The 19,128-nt window shown below is 46.3% G+C and overlaps 1 protein-coding gene across 3 annotated transcripts; it reads left to right on the forward strand.

Annotated features, from left to right (window-relative positions):
- The first annotated feature begins 10,353 nt into the window (after window positions 1–10,353).
- Window positions 10,354–18,449, forward strand: Tp53inp2 (tumor protein p53 inducible nuclear protein 2). 3 transcript variants are annotated; one of them, XM_020162988.2, is made up of 4 exons: window positions 10,354–10,539; window positions 13,730–13,904; window positions 14,329–14,617; window positions 15,049–18,449. In XM_020162988.2, the coding sequence occupies exons 2-4, from the start codon at window positions 13,781–13,783 to the stop codon at window positions 15,299–15,301; spliced, it is 666 nt and encodes a 221-aa protein (XP_020018577.1). In that variant the 5' UTR covers window positions 10,354–10,539; window positions 13,730–13,780; the 3' UTR covers window positions 15,302–18,449. The 3 variants fall into 3 exon arrangements, with proteins under 3 accessions (XP_020018577.1, XP_020018579.1, XP_073930703.1); XM_020162990.2 differs by having other exon boundaries at window positions 14,449–14,617; XM_074074602.1 differs by lacking the exon at window positions 10,354–10,539 and adding an exon at window positions 10,546–10,806.
- Window positions 18,450–19,128: the final 679 nt, after the last annotated feature.

A 19,128-nucleotide genomic window follows, 5' to 3' on the forward strand; every position in this document is an offset into this window, starting at 1 on the left:
AGTACTTTAATCGTCACTGTCTGTTTACTTGTCTATTTTCTCCATGAGTATGTAGCTCTGGCAGGGCAGAGACTGAGGCTGACTCATCTCTAGGACAAGACACCAGACCCAAGATCTGGCCCAGAGTAAATTAAATGTTCATTGTTTTTATTAATACCGAGTCTCAGTTTGAAAACTTCTGGGGAGCTCACTTTCTCCCAGGTTGTCTTCTGGCTTTAGAGAGGGTTATGTTACCTGAGTGACCCCTTGACTAATGGGATACAGCTTGCCCCTCATCTGTATGCATCCTTCCCAGCTCTCAGCTTGTCCACTCAGATTCTACAGCATGAGGCTCAGTGCTTTGAATAACTGAGACTGAGCACAGTCTCAGAAGGAGGCACACCAACTGGGTCTGGATACAAACCTGAGGCGCTCATGCACACTTTGGACAGATGTCTAAAGTGGCACAGTATTTTAAAAGAAGAGTGATTTGGTAGAATTAAATTTGAAATGCGTATGTCAGTTGGTCTTGCAATTCTCATCTTTGAATCTATTCTGAACAAAGATAGTCACTGCAGCATTGTTTGTGATAAAACACTGAAAACCACCCAAATATCCATCAATAAATGATTAACTAAATAAATTCTCTATAGCTGTATGGTGGAAAACTATAAGACAGGTTTTTTATTTGTTTGTTTTTGGTTTTTGTTTTTATTTTTTTTTAATGGTATTGGGCCTTGAACTTGCTAGAGAAGCATTCTACCACAGGCCATGCCCCCAGTCCTTTTTGCTTCAGTTATTTTTGGAATAGTCTCTAGTTTTTGCCCTGGTGGCCTGGACCTCAATCCTTCCACATAGCTGGGATAACAGGTGCTCACCACCACACCCAGTTTTACTGGTTGAAATGAGATTGGCCCCAACTCCTTCTTGCTGGCCTCAAACTGTGATTCTCCCAATCTCCAACTACTGAGTAGCTGATTTTCCTCTTTCTAATGAGATAGATCTATGTGTATTGACATAGGTGGAACTCCCAAGACATATGGCTGAGTGAAAAATGTGAGTTTGTGTGATAGAATCTATAATATTATGTATTTATGTAAAAATAAATAAATTTATAAGCAATATAAGTTAGTACATCTTGGAGGCTACTTGGTAATGTATTTAACTTTTGGGAAGGTGGTACTGGGGTTTGTATTAAACTTTTTAAGTAACCTTAACTGAATAATCCACACTAATAGATATTTATCTTACAAGTAAGATATAGAAATGTGGGTATAAATATGAAGCACAGTGTTTGTAGTAACAAAATACTGGATGCAACCTCCCTTTCCATAGAGAACTTGATATAGTGCATCCATATGATGAGATACTGTGTATGCATGACATAAAATGAGACTGATAAGGGTCTTCATGATACAATGTGAAGTAAAGCTGGGTGTGGTGGCACAGGCCTGTAATCCTAGTACTCAGGAGGCTGAGACAGGAGGATCATGAGTTTGAGGCCAGCCCTGACTACAATAGTATATGACACAAAAAAATAACAAGTGTGAAGTGCAGAACAGTGTTTCTATATGTACGAAAAATATGTATATGTATATGTATATATGCGTGGGATTTTAAATGCATAGAATTCCCCTGAAAGCAATTACGAGAAACTAAAATTGGTGGTTGCCTCTAGGAAGGAGACCCATGGTTGGGAACAGGGGAAGGATGGACACCTGTCTTTCACTGTATTCCCTACTGATCCTTTGGGATTTTTTAACTATGTCCTTATAATTAAAACTTAAAAATCTTAAATTCTTAAACTAGAAGCCAAACAACCCCAACAAAACATAACACACCCTGTATGCATGTATACATGTTGTATATAAAAGGGAAAGAATTCACTCCAAATTGTTGGCAGTAGCAGAAGCTCTCTGGGATTGGAGGACGGGCAGACAAAATTGACCTTGACTTTATCTTGATTGTTTGCATTTTAAGTTTATAATTTTTTAAGTTATATAATATTGTGTACAATATTTTTATAAATTGCTGCATTGCTTAAAATCCATACTAATTTTTAAAAAAAGACTCAGTGGATAGAAAAGAATCCAAAGAGTGAGGCTGACTCTCTTCCTTCTGAGGTGGATTCATGTCATGCCATTTGTCCCATCTGCCTTCCTCAAGGACAGCCTGGTGCAGAAAGAGACACCTGGGCTATTACCAACATCATTCCCAACAACCTCTCCTGTCACCTCTCACCCACTTGGCTCCCTGTCACCAGTGTTCTGGGCTGAGAACCACAGCCAATTGACTATAGGGTTGTATTTCCAGAGGGCCTATCTATGGAAGGTTGGGTAAAGCCAGACAACAGAGAAATGGAACATTTGGTTTGACCTCTTTGTTCTTCCCCATCACTCTTTTCCCTGCCCCACCCCCACTGCACATTTCTCTCTGAGTCCATTTAGTGGGGAAGGCATCTGAAAAACTCAGTTGAAGAGCTGGGTGCTGGTGGCTCATACCTGTAATCCTAACTACTCAGGAGACAGAGATCAGGAGGATCATGGTTCAAAGCCAGCCCAGGCAAATAATTTGTGAAACCCTATCTCAAAAAAACTCATCACAAGAAAGGGCTGGTGGAATGGTTCAAGGTGTAGACCCTGAGTTCAAACTCCAGTACTGAAAAAAAAAAAAAGAAAGAAAAAAAGAAAGAGTTGACTAGATGTGTAGGAATTCAGCATTCCCCCTCTTGATTAGTTGTAACTTAGGAGGCATCCAAAGAGGGAATATAATAATGGTGGATTTTCTGGCACCTGTGAAGGGACCTCAAGACAAAGACTTTGCTCTCACTCTTGCCATTTTAATAGGCAATGCCATATAGTGCATAAGATTATGGACTCTGGAGCCAGGTTACCAAGACTTATAGCCCAGGCTCTCTCTTAGCAGTTGTCTGTAATTGAACAGTTAACTTAAGCTCCCTGTGCCTCAGTTTCCAAATCTGCAAGATGGGGATAATAAGAATAGCTTTCAGATAAGATAATGCAGAGGCTGTAATGAGATATTACATGAAAAGCCTTTAGAACACCTCCTGAAATGTAGAAGGCAATAAATACTAGCTATGATTATTATTACTTGTAACAATACTTTATTCATTGATTGAATTGCTGGGGCTCCAACTCAGGGCCTCACACATGCCAGGCAAGTGCTCTTCTATTTGAGTCACTCCCCCAGTTGAAAATTACTATTTTAAAGGAAGAACTAAAAAACTTTGAAAGTTGTTAACAAAGAAAAATTAGTCACTAGCTTTCTTTGAGAGAGAGTCTCGCTATGTAGCTCAGGTTAGCCTCAAACTTGCAAGTCTCCTGCCTTACCTCTGTAATCTGTTGGGATTACAGATGTGCATTACCCTTCCCGGTCCTCATTGCCCTTTGTCCTTCTTCCCATCCCCTAGCAACTCTTGATCTGTTTTCTGTCAGTATGTATTCTTTTGCCTGTTCTGTATTTCATATAAATGCCATCATATGGTGTGTAATCTTTGTGTCTGTCTTCATCTGCTCAGCATAATGTTTTGAGATTCATCCATATTTGTTGCAGGCATGTAGAAGGTCCTTCCTTTTTACTGCTGAGTAGTAGTCCATTACATGAGTATACCACAATTCTGCTAGCTTTATATACTAGATTTTGAGTTTGAACTTTTTAGGAAGAGATGATAGAGAGGTAAGAACTGGAGGTAGAACCCCCGTGTTTTGTCCTGTCTCTTTTACTCAATCTGTGACTCCAGACAACCTATTTCCCCTCTTCCAGGCTTTACTGTATCTCTGTAAATGTAGGGAACTAGATATCTAAATAACCTTTCCATGCAATTCCAGATGGAAAGATTTCTTTTTCTTTTTCTGGCGGCACTGGAGCTTGAACACAGGGCCTCAGACTTGTTAAGCAGACATTCTACCACTGTGAGCCACTTCACCATCCTTGCTTTGTGTTGGGTTTTTTTGAGATAAGGTCTCATAAAATATTTGCCCAGGGTTGGCTTTGAACCATGATCCTCCTGATTTTTGCCTTTCAAGTAGCTAGGATTACAAGTATGAGCCACTGGCCCCCGGCTATGAAGGTACTTTTTTTTTTTTTTTTTTTGGCGACATTGTGGTTTGAACTTAGGACCTCACACTTGCTAGGCAGGCATTCTTACCAGTTGGGCCACTCCACCAGCTCATGAAGGTACATTTTTTTAAAGACTCACAGGTAAAATCCTGCCCCTAGGAGTTTAGAATAAATCTAATGTGGGCTGGAGGCATGGCTTAAGTGGTAGAGTGCCTGCCCAGTCAAGTGAGAAACCCTTAAAAAAAGTACTGGCTAGAATAGATCCAGTGAATTCCTCTCACAGGAAGGGATAGAAGAATTCAGAGAACCAGACAAGCAGATGAATAATAAGCAGGGAGGCACTAGGCAGGTCTAAGAATTGAAATCAATATTTGCACACTATTCAGAATCTTTGTCCCTGGCTTTTCTCCCCAAAATTCCTGGCAATGAACTCTTAGTTGGAATCAAGGGAGTCAGACCACGAGGATTTTTGTGGAGTAGGACCTCTTTTCTGAGAACCTCAGAAAACAGGCCATGGTAAAGGGCTGAGGCTGCCATTCTGGGCCCAGAGGGCAAGGGGGATAGAAACAAGGCAAAGTGTGCTGGTGAAATGGCTCAAGTGGCAGAGTGCCAGCCTAGTAAGCATGAGGCCCTGAGTTCAAGCCCCAGTACCACCAAAAACAGAATAAAACAAAAAAACATACTAGAAACCAGGGAAAAACGTAGGGGAAGAGCTTGATCCGGACAATGGATCCGAATCTCACAAAGATACCACTAAGCCTAAGCACTCTCCATAACCTAACAAATCCCATGGTTCCACATGGATCAGGCTTAGTACATTCAATGCTACATTGAAGAACTACAGTATAAAAAGCAAATTGTTGAAAACAAACTCTTTAGCTATAGGGGTCTGGTTGAAAAACATGAATACATCTTTACTATGACACTGTGAAATACTATGTAGCTATCAAAGAATGAGGCAGAGGTATGAGTACAATTAGGAACCATATTCAAGTTTTATCATTATTAAGTTTTTTTTTTTATTCATTTATTCACACGTGCATACATTGTTTGGGTCATTTCTCCCTCCTGCCCCCACCCCCCATTATTAAGTTTAAAAAAAGGAAATTTCAGCCAGGCACCGGTGGCTCACATTTATAATCCTAGCTATTCAGGAGGCAGAGATTAGGAGGATCACTACTCAAAGCCAGTCCAGGCAGATAGTTCAAAAGACTCTAATTCGAAAAAGCCCATCACACAAAAAAAGGGCTGGTGGATTGGCTCACGTCTATAATCCTAGCTGCTCAGGAGGCAGAGATCAGGAGGATCACTATTCCAAGCTAGCCCAGACAAATAGTTCAAAAGACTCTATGGCAAAAAAAACCCATCACACACAAAAAAAAGGGCTAGTGGAGTGGCTCAAGGTATAGGTCCTGAGTTCAAATCCCAGTACCACAAAAAAAATGGAAATTTCAGAAAAGTATGCATAGTATACTATCTTTTGTGTTGAAAAAGAGGAATCATTTGTGTATATATATATGTATATATATATATATATATACACACACACACACACACGTATATACCTGTTTGTATATACAGAGACTATTTCTGCCAGTTCACACAAAGAATTGGCATCAACAGTCTCCCCTAGGGAGTGGGAGTTGCTTGGAAGGTGCTGGGGGTAGAAGTGAAAGGGAAACCTATATCCTTTTGTTCTGTGGGGTTTTCTTGTTGTTTTTTTTTGGTGGTATTGGGGGTTGAATTCAGGGCTTCTAGCTTGCTATACAAGCACTCTGCCACTTGAGTATGCCTCTAGCCCTTTTTGCTTTAGATACGGTTTCACTTTAAGGAACACAGTGCCACTACCCCCTCTCCCAGGGAGCCTCTGGGTATTATTTCCTGGTTTCTTCCCTTAGTTGCTAGGGTTAAGTCCTTAAGGCTTTCATATGAGGCTGGGGAAGGGTATACTTACCAGAGCATGAACCTATGGACTTGCTCTTGCTGGCCAAGTACACAGCTCTCAAAGCCCCACCTAGTAGCTTGAGGGAAACCCGGTGTTTCTCTCTCTCTCTCTCTCTTTTGCTCTCTCTGTTTTTGATGTACTATGGTTTCAACTCAGGATATATATATATATATATATATATATATATATATCAGATTTGATTTTTAAAATTTACTTTTTTTTCCTCTTTTTTATTGTTATGCTGGGTTGGGGGTACATTGTGGCATTTACAAAAGTTCTTACAATATATAAAATATATCATAACTTGAATTCACCCCCTCATCCTTTATCCCCCTTCCTTAGGGCTTACACCTTGAGCCACTCCCTTTTTTTGTGATGTTTTTTTTTTTTGAGATAGGGTCTTGAGAACTATTTGCCAGGACTGGCTTTGAACTGAGTTCCTCCTGATCTCTGCCTCCTGAGTAGCTAGGATTACTGCCTTCCTCCTCTCTTTGAAATGAATCTTGTCCTGATCATCACCTCCTCACTGACAGGGACATCAAGCACAGTTCACACAGACAAACCTGGATGCTTGGAGGTTTACATTGGGAGGTACTGCTATGGGAGTCTGGAGCCAGCTATTGTCCAGATAGAGAAACTAAGGCTTAGAGAAAGGAAGTGACTTGCCCAGGGTTAGGCGGCAAGCCTAGGACTTAAGTAGGTCTGAAATGTGGATTTACTAACAATCAGTTCAGGGTCTTTTTCAAGATGTACACACATACACTACATTTACCCTTAAATTCAGACATCTCTACATTGAATGACTAAGATTTTTAAGTAGATTTTCTTGGACTATGGCCTCTTGTTAAGGTATAGTTTCAACTGCTGGGGGAGTTTGGGGATTGTCTACCCTGACTGGCTTTATCAGATAAATTTTTCCCCTTGTGCCAGGAACAGTGGTTAGTACCTATAGTCCCACGCTCCTCGAAAGGCTGAGGTAGGAAGATCACTTGAGCCCAAAAGTTTGAGGCCAGCCTGGGCAAAATAATGAAACACTGTCTCAAAATTTTTTTTTTTGGCTGAGCATGGTGGCTCACACCTGATCTCAGCACTCAGGATGTTGAGGCAGGGATGGAGAGTTCAAGTCTAGCTTAAACTATATAGCAAGTTTGAAGCCAGTTTGGATTACATCATGAGTCCCTGCTCACAACAAACATGTTTCCCCTCTTTGCCTCAATTTCTTTACCAGAAAATAGGAAGAATATATTATGTACATCAGAGGGCTTCCTCTCAGCCTCACCCTCTATCTTAAGGCAAAGATGGAGGGGAAGGAAAGGCGGGGAGTGGTGAGCAAGTTCTCCAGCCAGGCACACAGACTGGCTCATACCTGTAAGTACATGCAGGGTCCTGTGAGGGACACACCCAGGCTGACACATCTCTGCCCTTTGAAGTGGGGGCCCCAAGCCAGTTGGAAGTCCTAAGAGCACAGTGAGGGCAAGCCTAAGGCCTAAGTAGAAATGGAAGGGTGGCCTCTTCACCTCTAATCCTGGAGCCCATAAAATTGGTCAGGTGCTCACTTCTAGGCCAGGGTTAGATGGATGTGGGTAGCTGTTAACACCATGGGTGTAAACTCATGTGCACATTTGTATTTATACATGGACGCCTTCCTGTGTATGCATGGATGTCCATGTATATAGACATGTTATGTCTGATTGGAAATGAAACTCCAGGATTACCCCCAGCATGATGTCTGCTGCCTTTTTTTATAGCCTTCAGGCCAAACAAGGATCCCAAAATACTAGGCCTGTTCCCTGGGGCCAGGGTCACTGGACTAGGATCTGAATCCACAGCCTGGATATAGGGTTCAGATAATGTTGGGGGGAGAATCCAGGTCATCTAGGGCACAAGAATGTGTGCTAAGAGCCTTTTTCTCTGGGCTTTCAGGAACTAGAACGCTGTTCTCAACAGAACTTTGCCTGTACTAGGAAAGAGGGTCCAGGTGTGAACTTCTATGCCAGTTACCCTTTTTGAGCTTTAGACTACAACTATTGAGCCTTTGATTAAAATCTGTCCTATGCCAGACCCACTACAGTTTGGACGCTGCCCTTGGGATGCCAACTGTCCATTCAGGAAGGTAATACACAGTCATCATTACTTGTTTTTTTTTTTAATTAAGAAATTGTCTTGCTATGCTGCCCAGGATGTCCCCAAAGTTCTGGGCTCTATTGATCCACCTGCCTTAGCCTCCTGAGTAGCTAGGATTATAGGTACACCACTGCACTCAGCAATTTACTGTTTATTGAATGAATAAATAAATGACTGTTCATCAAAATAGCCCTTTGATAGGGCAAAGAAAGCTATCTTAGGAGAAGGAGAGGTAAGGAGAGTCTTGAAGATAGGAAAGATGTAGATTTCAGAAAGTCATGAAGAGGGCATTCCAGGCAGAGGAAAGAGTTTAAACTAAATTGTGAGGTTAAGAATGTTGGACAATGAAGAGTTTGACTTTAGCAACAGGTGCATGGAAAAGGAGGGAACATCTTCCTGGAGAGACCTGGGCCTGGATCATGGAGGGCCATGAATGCCGTTAGGAGTGTGGGACTTTGCGAGCCACAAGGTTTTAGAGCAAACAAGTAGTGGGCCAGGAGAGGTTTGGTAGGGATTATTTAGTTTGTCAGCAAGGAGCTTGACAGGATAGAGGTTAGCAGGAAGTGACTGACTGGTAGAGGCTCAGAGTTGCATGAATGACACTTTGAGGACATCACTTTAAGGAACACAGTGCCACTACCCCCTCTCCCAGGGAGGCTCTGGGTATTATTTCCTGGCTTCTTCCCTTAGTTGCTAGGGTTAAGTCCTTAAGGCTTTCATATGAGGCTGGGGAAGGGTATACTCACCAAAGCATGAACCTATGGACTTGCTCTTGCTGGCCAAGTACACAGCTCTCAAAGCCCCACCTAGCAGCCCTCCTCTATTGAAAGAGGACTCAGAAATTCTGGCCCTGGAGATTCTGAGGATGTATTTGTGGTTTCCCTCCAGGTATCTCCCAGGCCAGATCTGGGACCTGGATTTGGCAGAATCTTGAGGGCAGTGTTTGGAAGAATCTTACACTGTCTGCTGTAAGAAAGCTTGGATATATTAAGTATGAATGATAAACTGCACCCAGAGAGATAACATGACTTGCTTGAGGTCACATAGCAAGTCTGGGGCACAGTCAGGACTGGAAGTCAGGTCTCCCTGGGGAGGCTGAAGCACTCTGAACATCTGGTGTGGGGATGTGGATAGGGTCAGGGCTGTGAACTGGGTTCAGCATCTAGCTCTGCTATTGACTATGGCTTAATTTCCTTGGGAAGTTACTGGCTCTCCTAGTCTGTTTCCTCAGCAGTAAAATAAGGTTAATACCTATCCTTTGGGGTTGTTGTGATGATCAAAAAACAGTGGTTGGCACACTAAGTGTTCAAAAAATGTCAGCTAGTGGTCTGGCAGTGCCAATATTGTGCCCAATAATTTTTTTGTATACATTAATAAGAATGAATTCACGTACTAACAGTGAGATTTGTACACCTCAGTTTCTCCATGTGTAAATCAGGACTAATCCCTGTCCTGATACTCTTAGTCCAGTTCCTGTAGCAAGTGAATTTAAAAAGGTGTGTAAACAAACGTTCCACGGCTGAGCTAAATCTGGGTCAGTGTTTATTCAGCTCAGAGCATTTCCTTCCCAAGTTCTACTTCTTGCAAAAATTCCAGTCAGCCAAATCAACTCTCCCATACTTGCAGGTGCTCCCCTGGAACTAGGAAAGGGGCGCGCCTTCCTATTTTCAAGTCTGATGAACTGAGAAACAAACAAACAAAAAAGGGCGGGGGGGTTTGAGAAAACAGAAAATGTGTAGGGATGAGGAGATTCGACAAAAGAGGAAGAGTATGTAGAAGGGCAGTGTAGAGAATGGAGGTGCGTGAGGACGTAAAGGGTGCGTACAGATCCGAGGTCTTGGATATAGGACGCTGGAGAAAGGACATGGGGAGCACTGCAAGAGCGACGGCGCTGGTATAGGTGTAGAGTGTGCAGAATTAAAGGGATCCCATAGGAAGGAGTGGGAATCGCTTTCATTGAGAATTCTGTGTATGTCCAGACGCAGGGAATCCAGGCTTCCAACAGTCACCTCTCCAGGCAGATCCCCGTGGCCCCGAGTGTTGCTTTTCTGCAGGAGCCACCAGCCAATGAACCGTGATGGGGCGGGGGTGGAGGGAAGGGGGAGAATCCACAGCTTGCGATTGGCTGATGCTCTGCCGGCCCGTGACGCGCGGCGGGCGGGCCCCTTTGTGATGTCACAATCAGCTGTTTGAACGTTCCAATTTGTGCTGTGAGCCCGGCCGCAGCTGCAGCACAGACTCTAAGTCCGGTGGGCGAGTGCAGCAGTCCGTCCGTCGGACCGCTAGCTTCGCGGTCCACCAGCTCGGTCCCCCCGATGCGGCCCGGCCTGTGAGCAGTCTGCCACCCAGGGACGTGCCGCCGCACAACTACCTCAGCGCATCCCCACCCGCCGCAACGTTCCTGCCACCAGGTGAGTCCCGACCAGTTTGGGTTGGAGGGGCTCCCGGTGCCCCGGGACACACCCTGCACCCCCGGCTCTCGGGCCTTTGTCTGTCTCAGACTGCTGCAGCTGGGGCTGCGTCCCCGGCTTCCGATTGGTTGCCGCACACCGGTAGACCATGACGTCACTCTATTTGCATATGACATTGAGACGTCACCAAGGCCAGCACCGCCTCCCCAGGCTTGAGTTGCCTGTCCTCCCGTGACCCGGTGGGCGCTGTGTCAGGCTGAGCCAAGGGTGAGAGAGAGCTGAAAGGCAAGCGGGGCCCGAGGGGACTCAGTTGTTTCCTGGGTATCTAGGGGTTGGGGACAGGCCTTTGACCTCCTGTTTTCTTTTTGCGTCCTGAGAAAGGGTCCGATGGCACAGCTGGTCTAGGTTGAAGGGGTCGTCTGGGGATAAAGGCGGCCTCGGACTACAAGTCGTTGGGGCAGCACCAGATGGTGGCGGAATCCCCTCTTTGGCCCCAAGCTCCGCCCCTAGGGACTAACATAATAACGTTCTCCTAATCCCTGACGTGTGTGCAGCGCCTTAGTTGATGTGTCACTCTCAGCCTTCAAGTGTAGGGGTCTTTTTTTGGGGGGTACTGGAGATTGAACTCAGGGTATGTGGGGGTCTTCAACTGCATTTCATGAAAGGGGAACTGATGCCCAGGGAGGGGAAGTAGTTTACTAGAGGTCCCACAGCTAATTACTCATGCCCGCTGAGTAAGTGACCAATGCATTAGTTGTGGGCATATACACAATAGGAACTCAACTCAAGTAACAAGGTACACATCCCTCTTCCACTGAGGGATCTGTCTTGGGCTCAGCACAATCTGGAATTTTTTTTTTCTTTTTTTTCCTCGTGGTATTGAGGTTTCAACTCAGGGTTTCACACTTGCTAGGCAAGGCGCTTGACCACTTGAGCCACCATTCAGACTCCTTAATTCTGGACCTTTTCCGGGCAGCTTCTGGAGATTGGGACCCTATTGTGATTCTAACCCCCTCTACCTTCACTCTATCTTAATGCCCAATAAAATTGCTGTCTCCCAGCTGTTTTGACCACAGAAAGGTGAGTCACTGGCTGCCTGCCTCTGGGTGTGTTCAGGGCTGATGTTGGTTAAGGGTAGAGGGTAAGATGGGCTTTCCTCTGTTGGCTCCTCATCACCTCCCCAGCTTCCAAGGCTGTCAGCCAGGAGGAACTCAACCTACCCTAGTGCTGTCCCTTCCCTCTGCTTAGAGTGGAATAGAAGAGGTTGGAGGAGGACTTCTAACTTTGCAAGTGAATGGGCTTGAAGCTGGACCTAAAGTCCCATCCCAAGCTAGGGCTTGCTCAAGGATGGGCTGGGCTGTGGGTGGCTTAGGGCTCAAAGTGCTATTCTGGGCACAGCTGCTGTAATTATTAAAGGGAATAGTTCTTCCTAGAGACAAGCTGGGAATCTGAGAACCAGAAAGCTGGCAGACTGAGAAAGAAAATCCAAGAGGTTTACCCAGTGGTCAAGGGAGGGAGTGGGCACTGGCTGGCTGGTGCTCTTGTCACCTCCTGGCTGCCACTGACTTGCTGTGTGACCTTAGGTAGGGAGTTTCTACCCTGAGCCTCTTTTACCTCAATCTGTGTATAATTGAAGGCTCTGGTACATTCTGGGTACTTTGGGAAATACATGCTGAATCTTGATGCCAGGAACCTAGACTTTTCACTGTCTGAGCAGTGCAGCAATAAGTGGATCAGGGTTCTTGTCTGAACTTCCTGTCCCTTGTGCATCATTAATTCTTGGATATTGTCTATTGAGGCCTTTCTGACTGTGTATACTCTGGACTGGATGCTCAGTGACTTGGGACTAGGCCTGCCCACCACGGTCTAGTTGTATTTTTGGACTGATTTATGTTCTTTTTCTGAGTCTCAGATTGTAAAATGGGAAGGGAACAGTTCTGTAGCCACCACTTTGACATCTATATTCCTGGAACAAGGACCTCTTTCCTCATTTTAACCCAGGGAAGGACTGGCTGAGGGATTGGGTCCTAGTCCAAAGCTTAGTGCTTATCCTTTAAGAGTTCTTGGGATCTCTGACAGTTCCCTTCCTCCATCATTACCTCCCACTGACCTGCTGTCTCACTGGGGTCAGGCAACCTGATCTTCTTCCTCCTGGCCAGGATGCTGTCCTTGAGCAGGAGCTTGGGAAAAAGAGGTTACAGGGGGAAGGCCTGTGGGGATAGGATCTTCATATCTCATTTGACAGTCCCATCTGAAAGCTTGCCCAATCTCACTATGAAGTCCCAGCAGTTCTGTGGAGTTTCTGCTAGCCAGCACTTTTCAAACCACACAGTCTCTTATAGTGGTTCTTAGTCCCTGGGGTTAAAAACTGCTGTTTAGAAAATCTTGATGAAATTCAAAGTCCTTCTTCCCAGAAAAAAAACCCATAGATCATCAAGTTAAAAATACCTAATCTAGACAGACACTCAATAAATCACTCTATAATATTGATTATACATGCTGCCTCTGGAATCTTGATGACATGGGTTCAAATCTCACCTTGTCTTTAACTAGCTATGAGACTTTGAGCAAATTACCTTACCTCTCTGAGTCTCATCTTACCTTTCCTTCTCCTGGAAAAGAGAGATAGTGGTTGTATGCACTTTCTGTATTTGTTGTGAGGATTCCATCAGGTAATATATGTGAAGCTGATAGTGCTTGGCACATGAATGTTAGTTAAATTATTATGATGATAATAATCACAATATGGGCAATTTGTTCCCTGTGTGGAGAATTCCTTTTTACTCTTCAAGGTCCAGTTTGGATGTTCTATCCTCCGAAGACCTTCCTTGACAGAGCCTGGTCAAACATCACTCCTTCCAAATCCCTAAAGCACCTTGCAAAAACTGATTTATTAGTTTATTGAGTGATCGTGTATCCAGGCACTGTTCTAAGCACTTCATAAGTGTTTGGCTCATTTAATTCTTATTAGAACCCAGAGAAGAGTACTAATTGTCATTTAACAGATGAAAAAAACAAAGGCACAGGTAAATAACTTCTTAATCTCATACAGAGAAGCCTGGATTTGATTGTAGAAGAACACACACACTCCAAAAGCTTCCCCACACATTCCTATAATATTCTTATCACTGTTTTGGGGGGGAGGGGTGGATTTCCATTGGAAGATCTGACGCCTTTCTGTGATTCCCAGGTTTTTGCACTGCCGTAGGGCGCCCCCTTGAGGCCGCTTTACCCCTCGACCATGTTCCAGCGTCTCACCAGCCTCTTCTTCAGCACCCCCTCGCCCCCGGAAGACACTGACTGCACTCGCGCCTTTATCTCGGAGGAGGATGAAGTGGATGGTTGGCTCATCATTGACCTGCCGGGTGAGGCCTGAGTCGTGGGCCAACACTCTGACTCCTGGGCCTGTGAAGTCATCCTAAGGGCACATGGCCGAACAGTGGAGGGGAAGGGAGCTGCATGGGGATTGGAGTTCCCCCAAGCCATCTGGGCAAACTTGAGTTTGAGGCAGTGCCCTGGAGGTGGGTGTAACAAGGCTCCTTCCCCTGCAAGTCTGAGCTATCTCCTGGCAGCACACTGTTGGGGCCCATATCTGGGGTCTCCTAGGGCATCCAGGCTAGACTCCTGGCCTGAGGGTGCTCCGTGGGCACGATGGGTAGGGCTGCGGGTCTGACTAACGATGCCATTTCTCTCCCTGCCCCCTGTGTCCGGTGTGTGTGTGTGTGTGTGTGTGTGTCCCTCCCCGCTGCTCCTTCTCCTCCTCATGGCTCCCCCTCCTGCGTCCCATAGACAGCTACGTGGCTCCCCCCAGCCCCGGGGCCGCCCCTGTCCCCGCAGGCCGCCCTCCCCCCGCGCCCTCCTTGATGGACGAGAGCTGGTTTGTTACCCCTCCCGCCTGTTTTACTGCAGAGGGGCCCGGCCTTGGGCCCGCCCGCCTTCAGAGCAGCCCCCTGGAGGACCTCCTCATCGAGCACCCCAGCATGTCCGTTTACGTTACCGGTAGCACCATAGTGTTGGAGCCCGGGCCCCCTTCCCCGAACCCTGACGCTGCCTTGCCTGACAGCGACCTCAGTGATGGGTGAGCTGGCTGAGGGCAGAAACTGGAGGCTGAGAGAGCGACCTCAGAGCCTTGATGGGCTTTGAAAGGCGTGTCCTGGAGGGAAGGGGCGGGACGGATGGGCGGAGCAGTCAGATGGATGAAGGCGTGGCCTCATGACTGGGGTGGGGCTTGGGAGAGACCGGGCTGAGAGAATTGGGCCCGAGTCTCTTGTACCCAGAGGGGCCGCTAAAGGCTATACAGATGGGGGCTTCCAGGTCCAATTTACATGTCCAGGGACCAGAACCAAGGAGGGAAGCATTTCCAGAATGGCTTTGGGGAAGGGCTGGTACTTACCAGTAGGATGTCAGGCGTCCCAGTCAGCAAAGAAAGTGACACTGGGTGGGAGATGCCTGCACTCCACACTCACTGCCTATCTGTCGCCTTGACGGAGCCCCGCTCTGTGTCTGCAGAGAGTTGGTGCCTGGCCTGCGTGAGCCGCGGGCCCTGCAGCACGCCGCCGCTCCTCTGCCCGCACGGGCTGTGCTGTTGGAGAAGGCCACCCAGGCACGGTGGCTGCAGAGGGCCCGGCAGCGCGCCGAGCGCCACACGCTGAGCGCCAAGGTGGTGCAGCGGCAGAACCGCGCCCGGGAGAGCCGTCCGCGCCGGTCCAAGCACCAGGGCAGCTTTATCTACCAGCCGAGCCAGCGCCAGTTCAACTACTGAGTGCCCCGCTACACCACAAATTCCTCGCAGTCTCGCAATCCCTGTCGGTCCCCTCCGCAGCAGCCTGTGTGCTGCTCGAGGGACGGCTGGGGTCCGCCTTGGGCTGGACACCACAACCACCCTCCTCCATAAGTGTGCGTGAGGTGGGTTGACAGCCCTTCCTCCTTCAATTCCCTTGATTTTGCCACCTCTGAACCCACTGCAGCCCTTCACCGTCCCCAAACTCAGCATCTAATCCTGTCTCCCCATCGTAATCTTCTATGCTTCCTTCTCTGACTTGCACCTCTCTCCCCATCACCTTTGCCTTCTTGCCCACCCTGTTTCTGAAAACCTCTTCCGATCTGATCTGGCTCATTATCCACCTTCGACTTCTACCTTACAGGACTTACCGTTTCCTATGTTTGGCATTACTCACTCCTTTCCCTTATTCATTCCTAGTAATTCCCTCTCAAATAGGTTAGACTGAGGGAACCCAACCCTGAGCAGGTATAACCTGCCGCACCTGGACCAGTGTCCTTGCCCTCCAGTCAGGAATCAGGCTCAGGGTTTTGCATTTAGTCTTTCCCTTCTCTTTGTCCCAGGGGGCTGGGCTCCTTGGAACTGCTTAGGCCTGCAAGGGTAAAAGTATGTGGAAGAGGATAGCGAGATGTGAGTTTGAGAGAGGTAGAGGGAATCCAGAGAAAGAGGCAGCCTATTGGAGATGTAGACAGGACAGACAGGTTTAGAAGCTGTAGGGAGCAGGACACCATGGGAGGTGGTGCTGTTAGGAGAGGCCAAGCCCTGCTCTAATGCTAGAGCCTGGAGTCTGCCCCCATTTCCCTTTCCTATAATTTCACCTCCCAAGTCTTTTCCTGAAATTTACCTGTCTTCAGGTCCCTGAGTCTGAAGGGCTTAATACCTTGCCTCCCTACCTTTATATGCCACCCCAGAAACAGAAGCTGGGCAAGGCTCTGCCGTACTGGCCACTCATACATGCCCAAGGTGCTAGAACTAGCTTAGGAGAGATACAGGCCAGAGGGCATCTGAGCAGAGAGAGGGCATAGACTGCAGAGGAAAGATGCTGAAAAGGACAAGCTGTGGTGTGAAGTCATCCCCAAACTGACAGCTCAGCCTTCATCTTGCCTCTGGTCTTAATATTTCATACCTTGCTCAGTATGGCTAATAAACACTCCTGGGTAGGAGGCCAGGAACCCCATTGTCCCAGTCCCCAAATTTTCCCTATCTAGATTCAGAAGGCCTTCAGGGGGCTTCTCATTTTCTCCTTCAAGGTTCTTCCTTTCTAGGATGCTGGGGAGAAACGGGTACCCTCTGGCCACACCTTCCCCTTCTCCTCCATTAAGTACCTGGAGGAAGGAACCTGAATTCCCTGGGTGAGACACAGGAGATAGGGGGGCCAGCTTTTCTCCTCTTGTGGTGGGACTGAACTTGGGGCTCAGACACCAGCAACAGCCTCTTGGGGATGCCCTGAGTTGCTTCCCATTCTCTTTTTAGCTGTCCTTTTCTAGTGTGTGCTCATTCTTCCTTAAAACTTAAGATTTCCTGTTACATACTAACATAGGTCTTCCCCTTCATCCCAATTCCAGGTTTCCAGTCCTCATAGTAAAGCTGGGGTTGGAGAAACTCTGCATTCCTACAGAGGGCAAAAGCAGATACCTTCCCTGATTCTATACCCCCAGCCCTCATGTGGCACATGTGAGGAAGGTGGGGGTATCCCCATGGATCCTGGGATAAGGGATAAAGGAAGCCCTACTGGGGTCTCTTATCCCAAGGAGTAAGCCAAACTACTACTACAAGCAGATCAAAGAATCCATGCCAGCTCACTAGGGCCCTGGTAGACAACCTTGTTCTCTTGGGAAGAACCAAGTTCGTCAGTTACAACCTAGTTCACTTTTATTCTTCCACCTACTCTTAATTCACTTCACAGCCAGCTTAGGGTCTTCAGCATTTTCAAGAGCTGAAATTCCCTCCAGTCCTTCTTGCCTACTCCTCACTGCCAGCCGGGGCCTAGGTTTTGTCCTGGACAAGTGCTCATGATCCTGCTGGTGGGGGAAGAATTTGAGTAATAGAGCATTTGGCTCAAATTTCAAAAGGCCCTGCCCTTATCTGTATTTCTGGAGACTCCTGTAGTTCTAGAATTCTCCAATCTCTCATCTGCTGGTTGCAAGGCTCATATAATTTTTTTTGTACTTTCCTATAGATCCTGTAGCATTTGAGTGTGACAACATTTTAATTGTGTATAGATTTCTAAGAACCAACACTGCTCAGTCTCCTGCTAGTCTGACTCCTGAAGCATCAGACCTTGTCATACTGTATTGACTGTGTATGTGCCTTTCACCTTGAGCATGCTTCAGGATTTTTTTCTTAAACCACAGAACTTGAATACACAAGGGAACCAGAATTCACAAAGTCCTATGCAACATTAGACAGGAGAGGGTTAGAGAGTCTTGTCTTGACTGATGATTTTAGAGATCCTAGGGAAGTTTGTACCAGTTTGTGAGTATTAATGTCAATACTACCAGCACTTTGCCAAAACTAAGGATGTCAGAGGGACCTGTTTCTAGACTGAGTCCCAATTACATCAAAGGGTAACTTCCAGCTTTACCCAGTAAGTCTGAGTGGTTATCTTGAGCTGGATGCCACTTTCTAACCTTTGCCAGTCTAGCCCCAGCAGGGTACCATATTGTATGAGTGGTTTGGTGCTGTTTTGGAGTATGCCTGCTCCCCAGCCTCCTTCCTGAAACCCTCTGATCAGATGGCTGTTACTCATGTCTTAGGTGCAACAAGGATCCCACCAGAGCTCTTGGATACCTCTCAGGATCCATATAGCTTTGTGTGAGGGGACTGCATGCAGACAAACTGTAGCCTGATCCTAATACTTTCCTTCTTATCCTGCCACTAGTTCCAAATGGAGCCAAGTTGAGTGTACACCTGTTGGGTTTTTTGTGTTGAGACTGGCTGAAATGAAGAGACTTTGGTTGACCATGTTGTGATGTGTCGACAGACTGAAGGACACAACCACCTCAACCTGGTCATGTGGCATGCCTGTGTGTGTGTGTAACAGGATTCTGATTGTTGGATTGTAATGCTATTCCTCTTTGGGAGAAAAAAATTAATATAAAGAAAAACAAATAAAAATCTATTTAAAGCACATTATGCTTTTTGCCTGAGTTACACTGAAGTATAAGAAGCACTCTGTAATCTCAAGCACAGTCGAGTCATAGAGTATTATTGTTAGCCTGGCTTTAGTTCTCTGGTGTGTGTGTCACACAGGAGGGGAAGAGGGTAAATAAGCTTGCTGTGAACACAGCCAAACAATGTGGGGTCTGACTCATAAAAAAACTATTTTTAGAGGATCCTTATAATGTAAGACATACATATATTAAGACAGCTGAAACAGAGATGAGAATAAGCATGACAACGTCACTGACTCATTCTTTTGGTCTCAGGCACTGGGTTATGGCAAGGGCAAAGAGCCATTGGAGGGGAGGGGATGAAGCAGAAGTCGGGCTGGAAGAAACACAGCAGAAATCTGATGTCAATCTGATGTCCAGCTGGAGACAAGGATAGCCCCCAAGCCCTTCTCTGAAGGCTGTGAGTGGGGTAGAAGCAGAAAAATCTGACTTTAGAAACTATACAGATTTTGAAGAATTGAGCCAGTAAAGGAAAAAATCTGGGTATGTTGATGAGAAGTCACTCCTGGGCCTGAAACAGATGAGAGTGGGATGTTGTGGACATCTCTAAAATATATAATCCAAAATGGATTTAATTTGGGAGCTGTCCATCTAAATACAGAACTGGATTAACAGTGGAAACCTGACCTAAACTGG

Source organism: Castor canadensis, chromosome 5 (assembly GCF_047511655.1).
Source record: "Castor canadensis chromosome 5, mCasCan1.hap1v2, whole genome shotgun sequence".
Lineage (NCBI taxonomy): Eukaryota > Metazoa > Chordata > Mammalia > Rodentia > Castoridae > Castor > Castor canadensis.

Coding starts and splice junctions, on each gene's coding strand:
- Tp53inp2 (XM_020162988.2), top strand. CDS start 13,781: ATGTTCCAGCGTCTCACCAGCCTCTTCTTCAGCACCCCCTCGCCCCCG. Junction 13,905..14,328: donor GCTCATCATTGACCTGCCGG/GTGAGGCCTGAG, acceptor TGCGTCCCATAG/ACAGCTACGTGGCTCCCCCC. Junction 14,618..15,048: donor GACAGCGACCTCAGTGATGG/GTGAGCTGGCTG, acceptor CTGTGTCTGCAG/AGAGTTGGTGCCTGGCCTGC.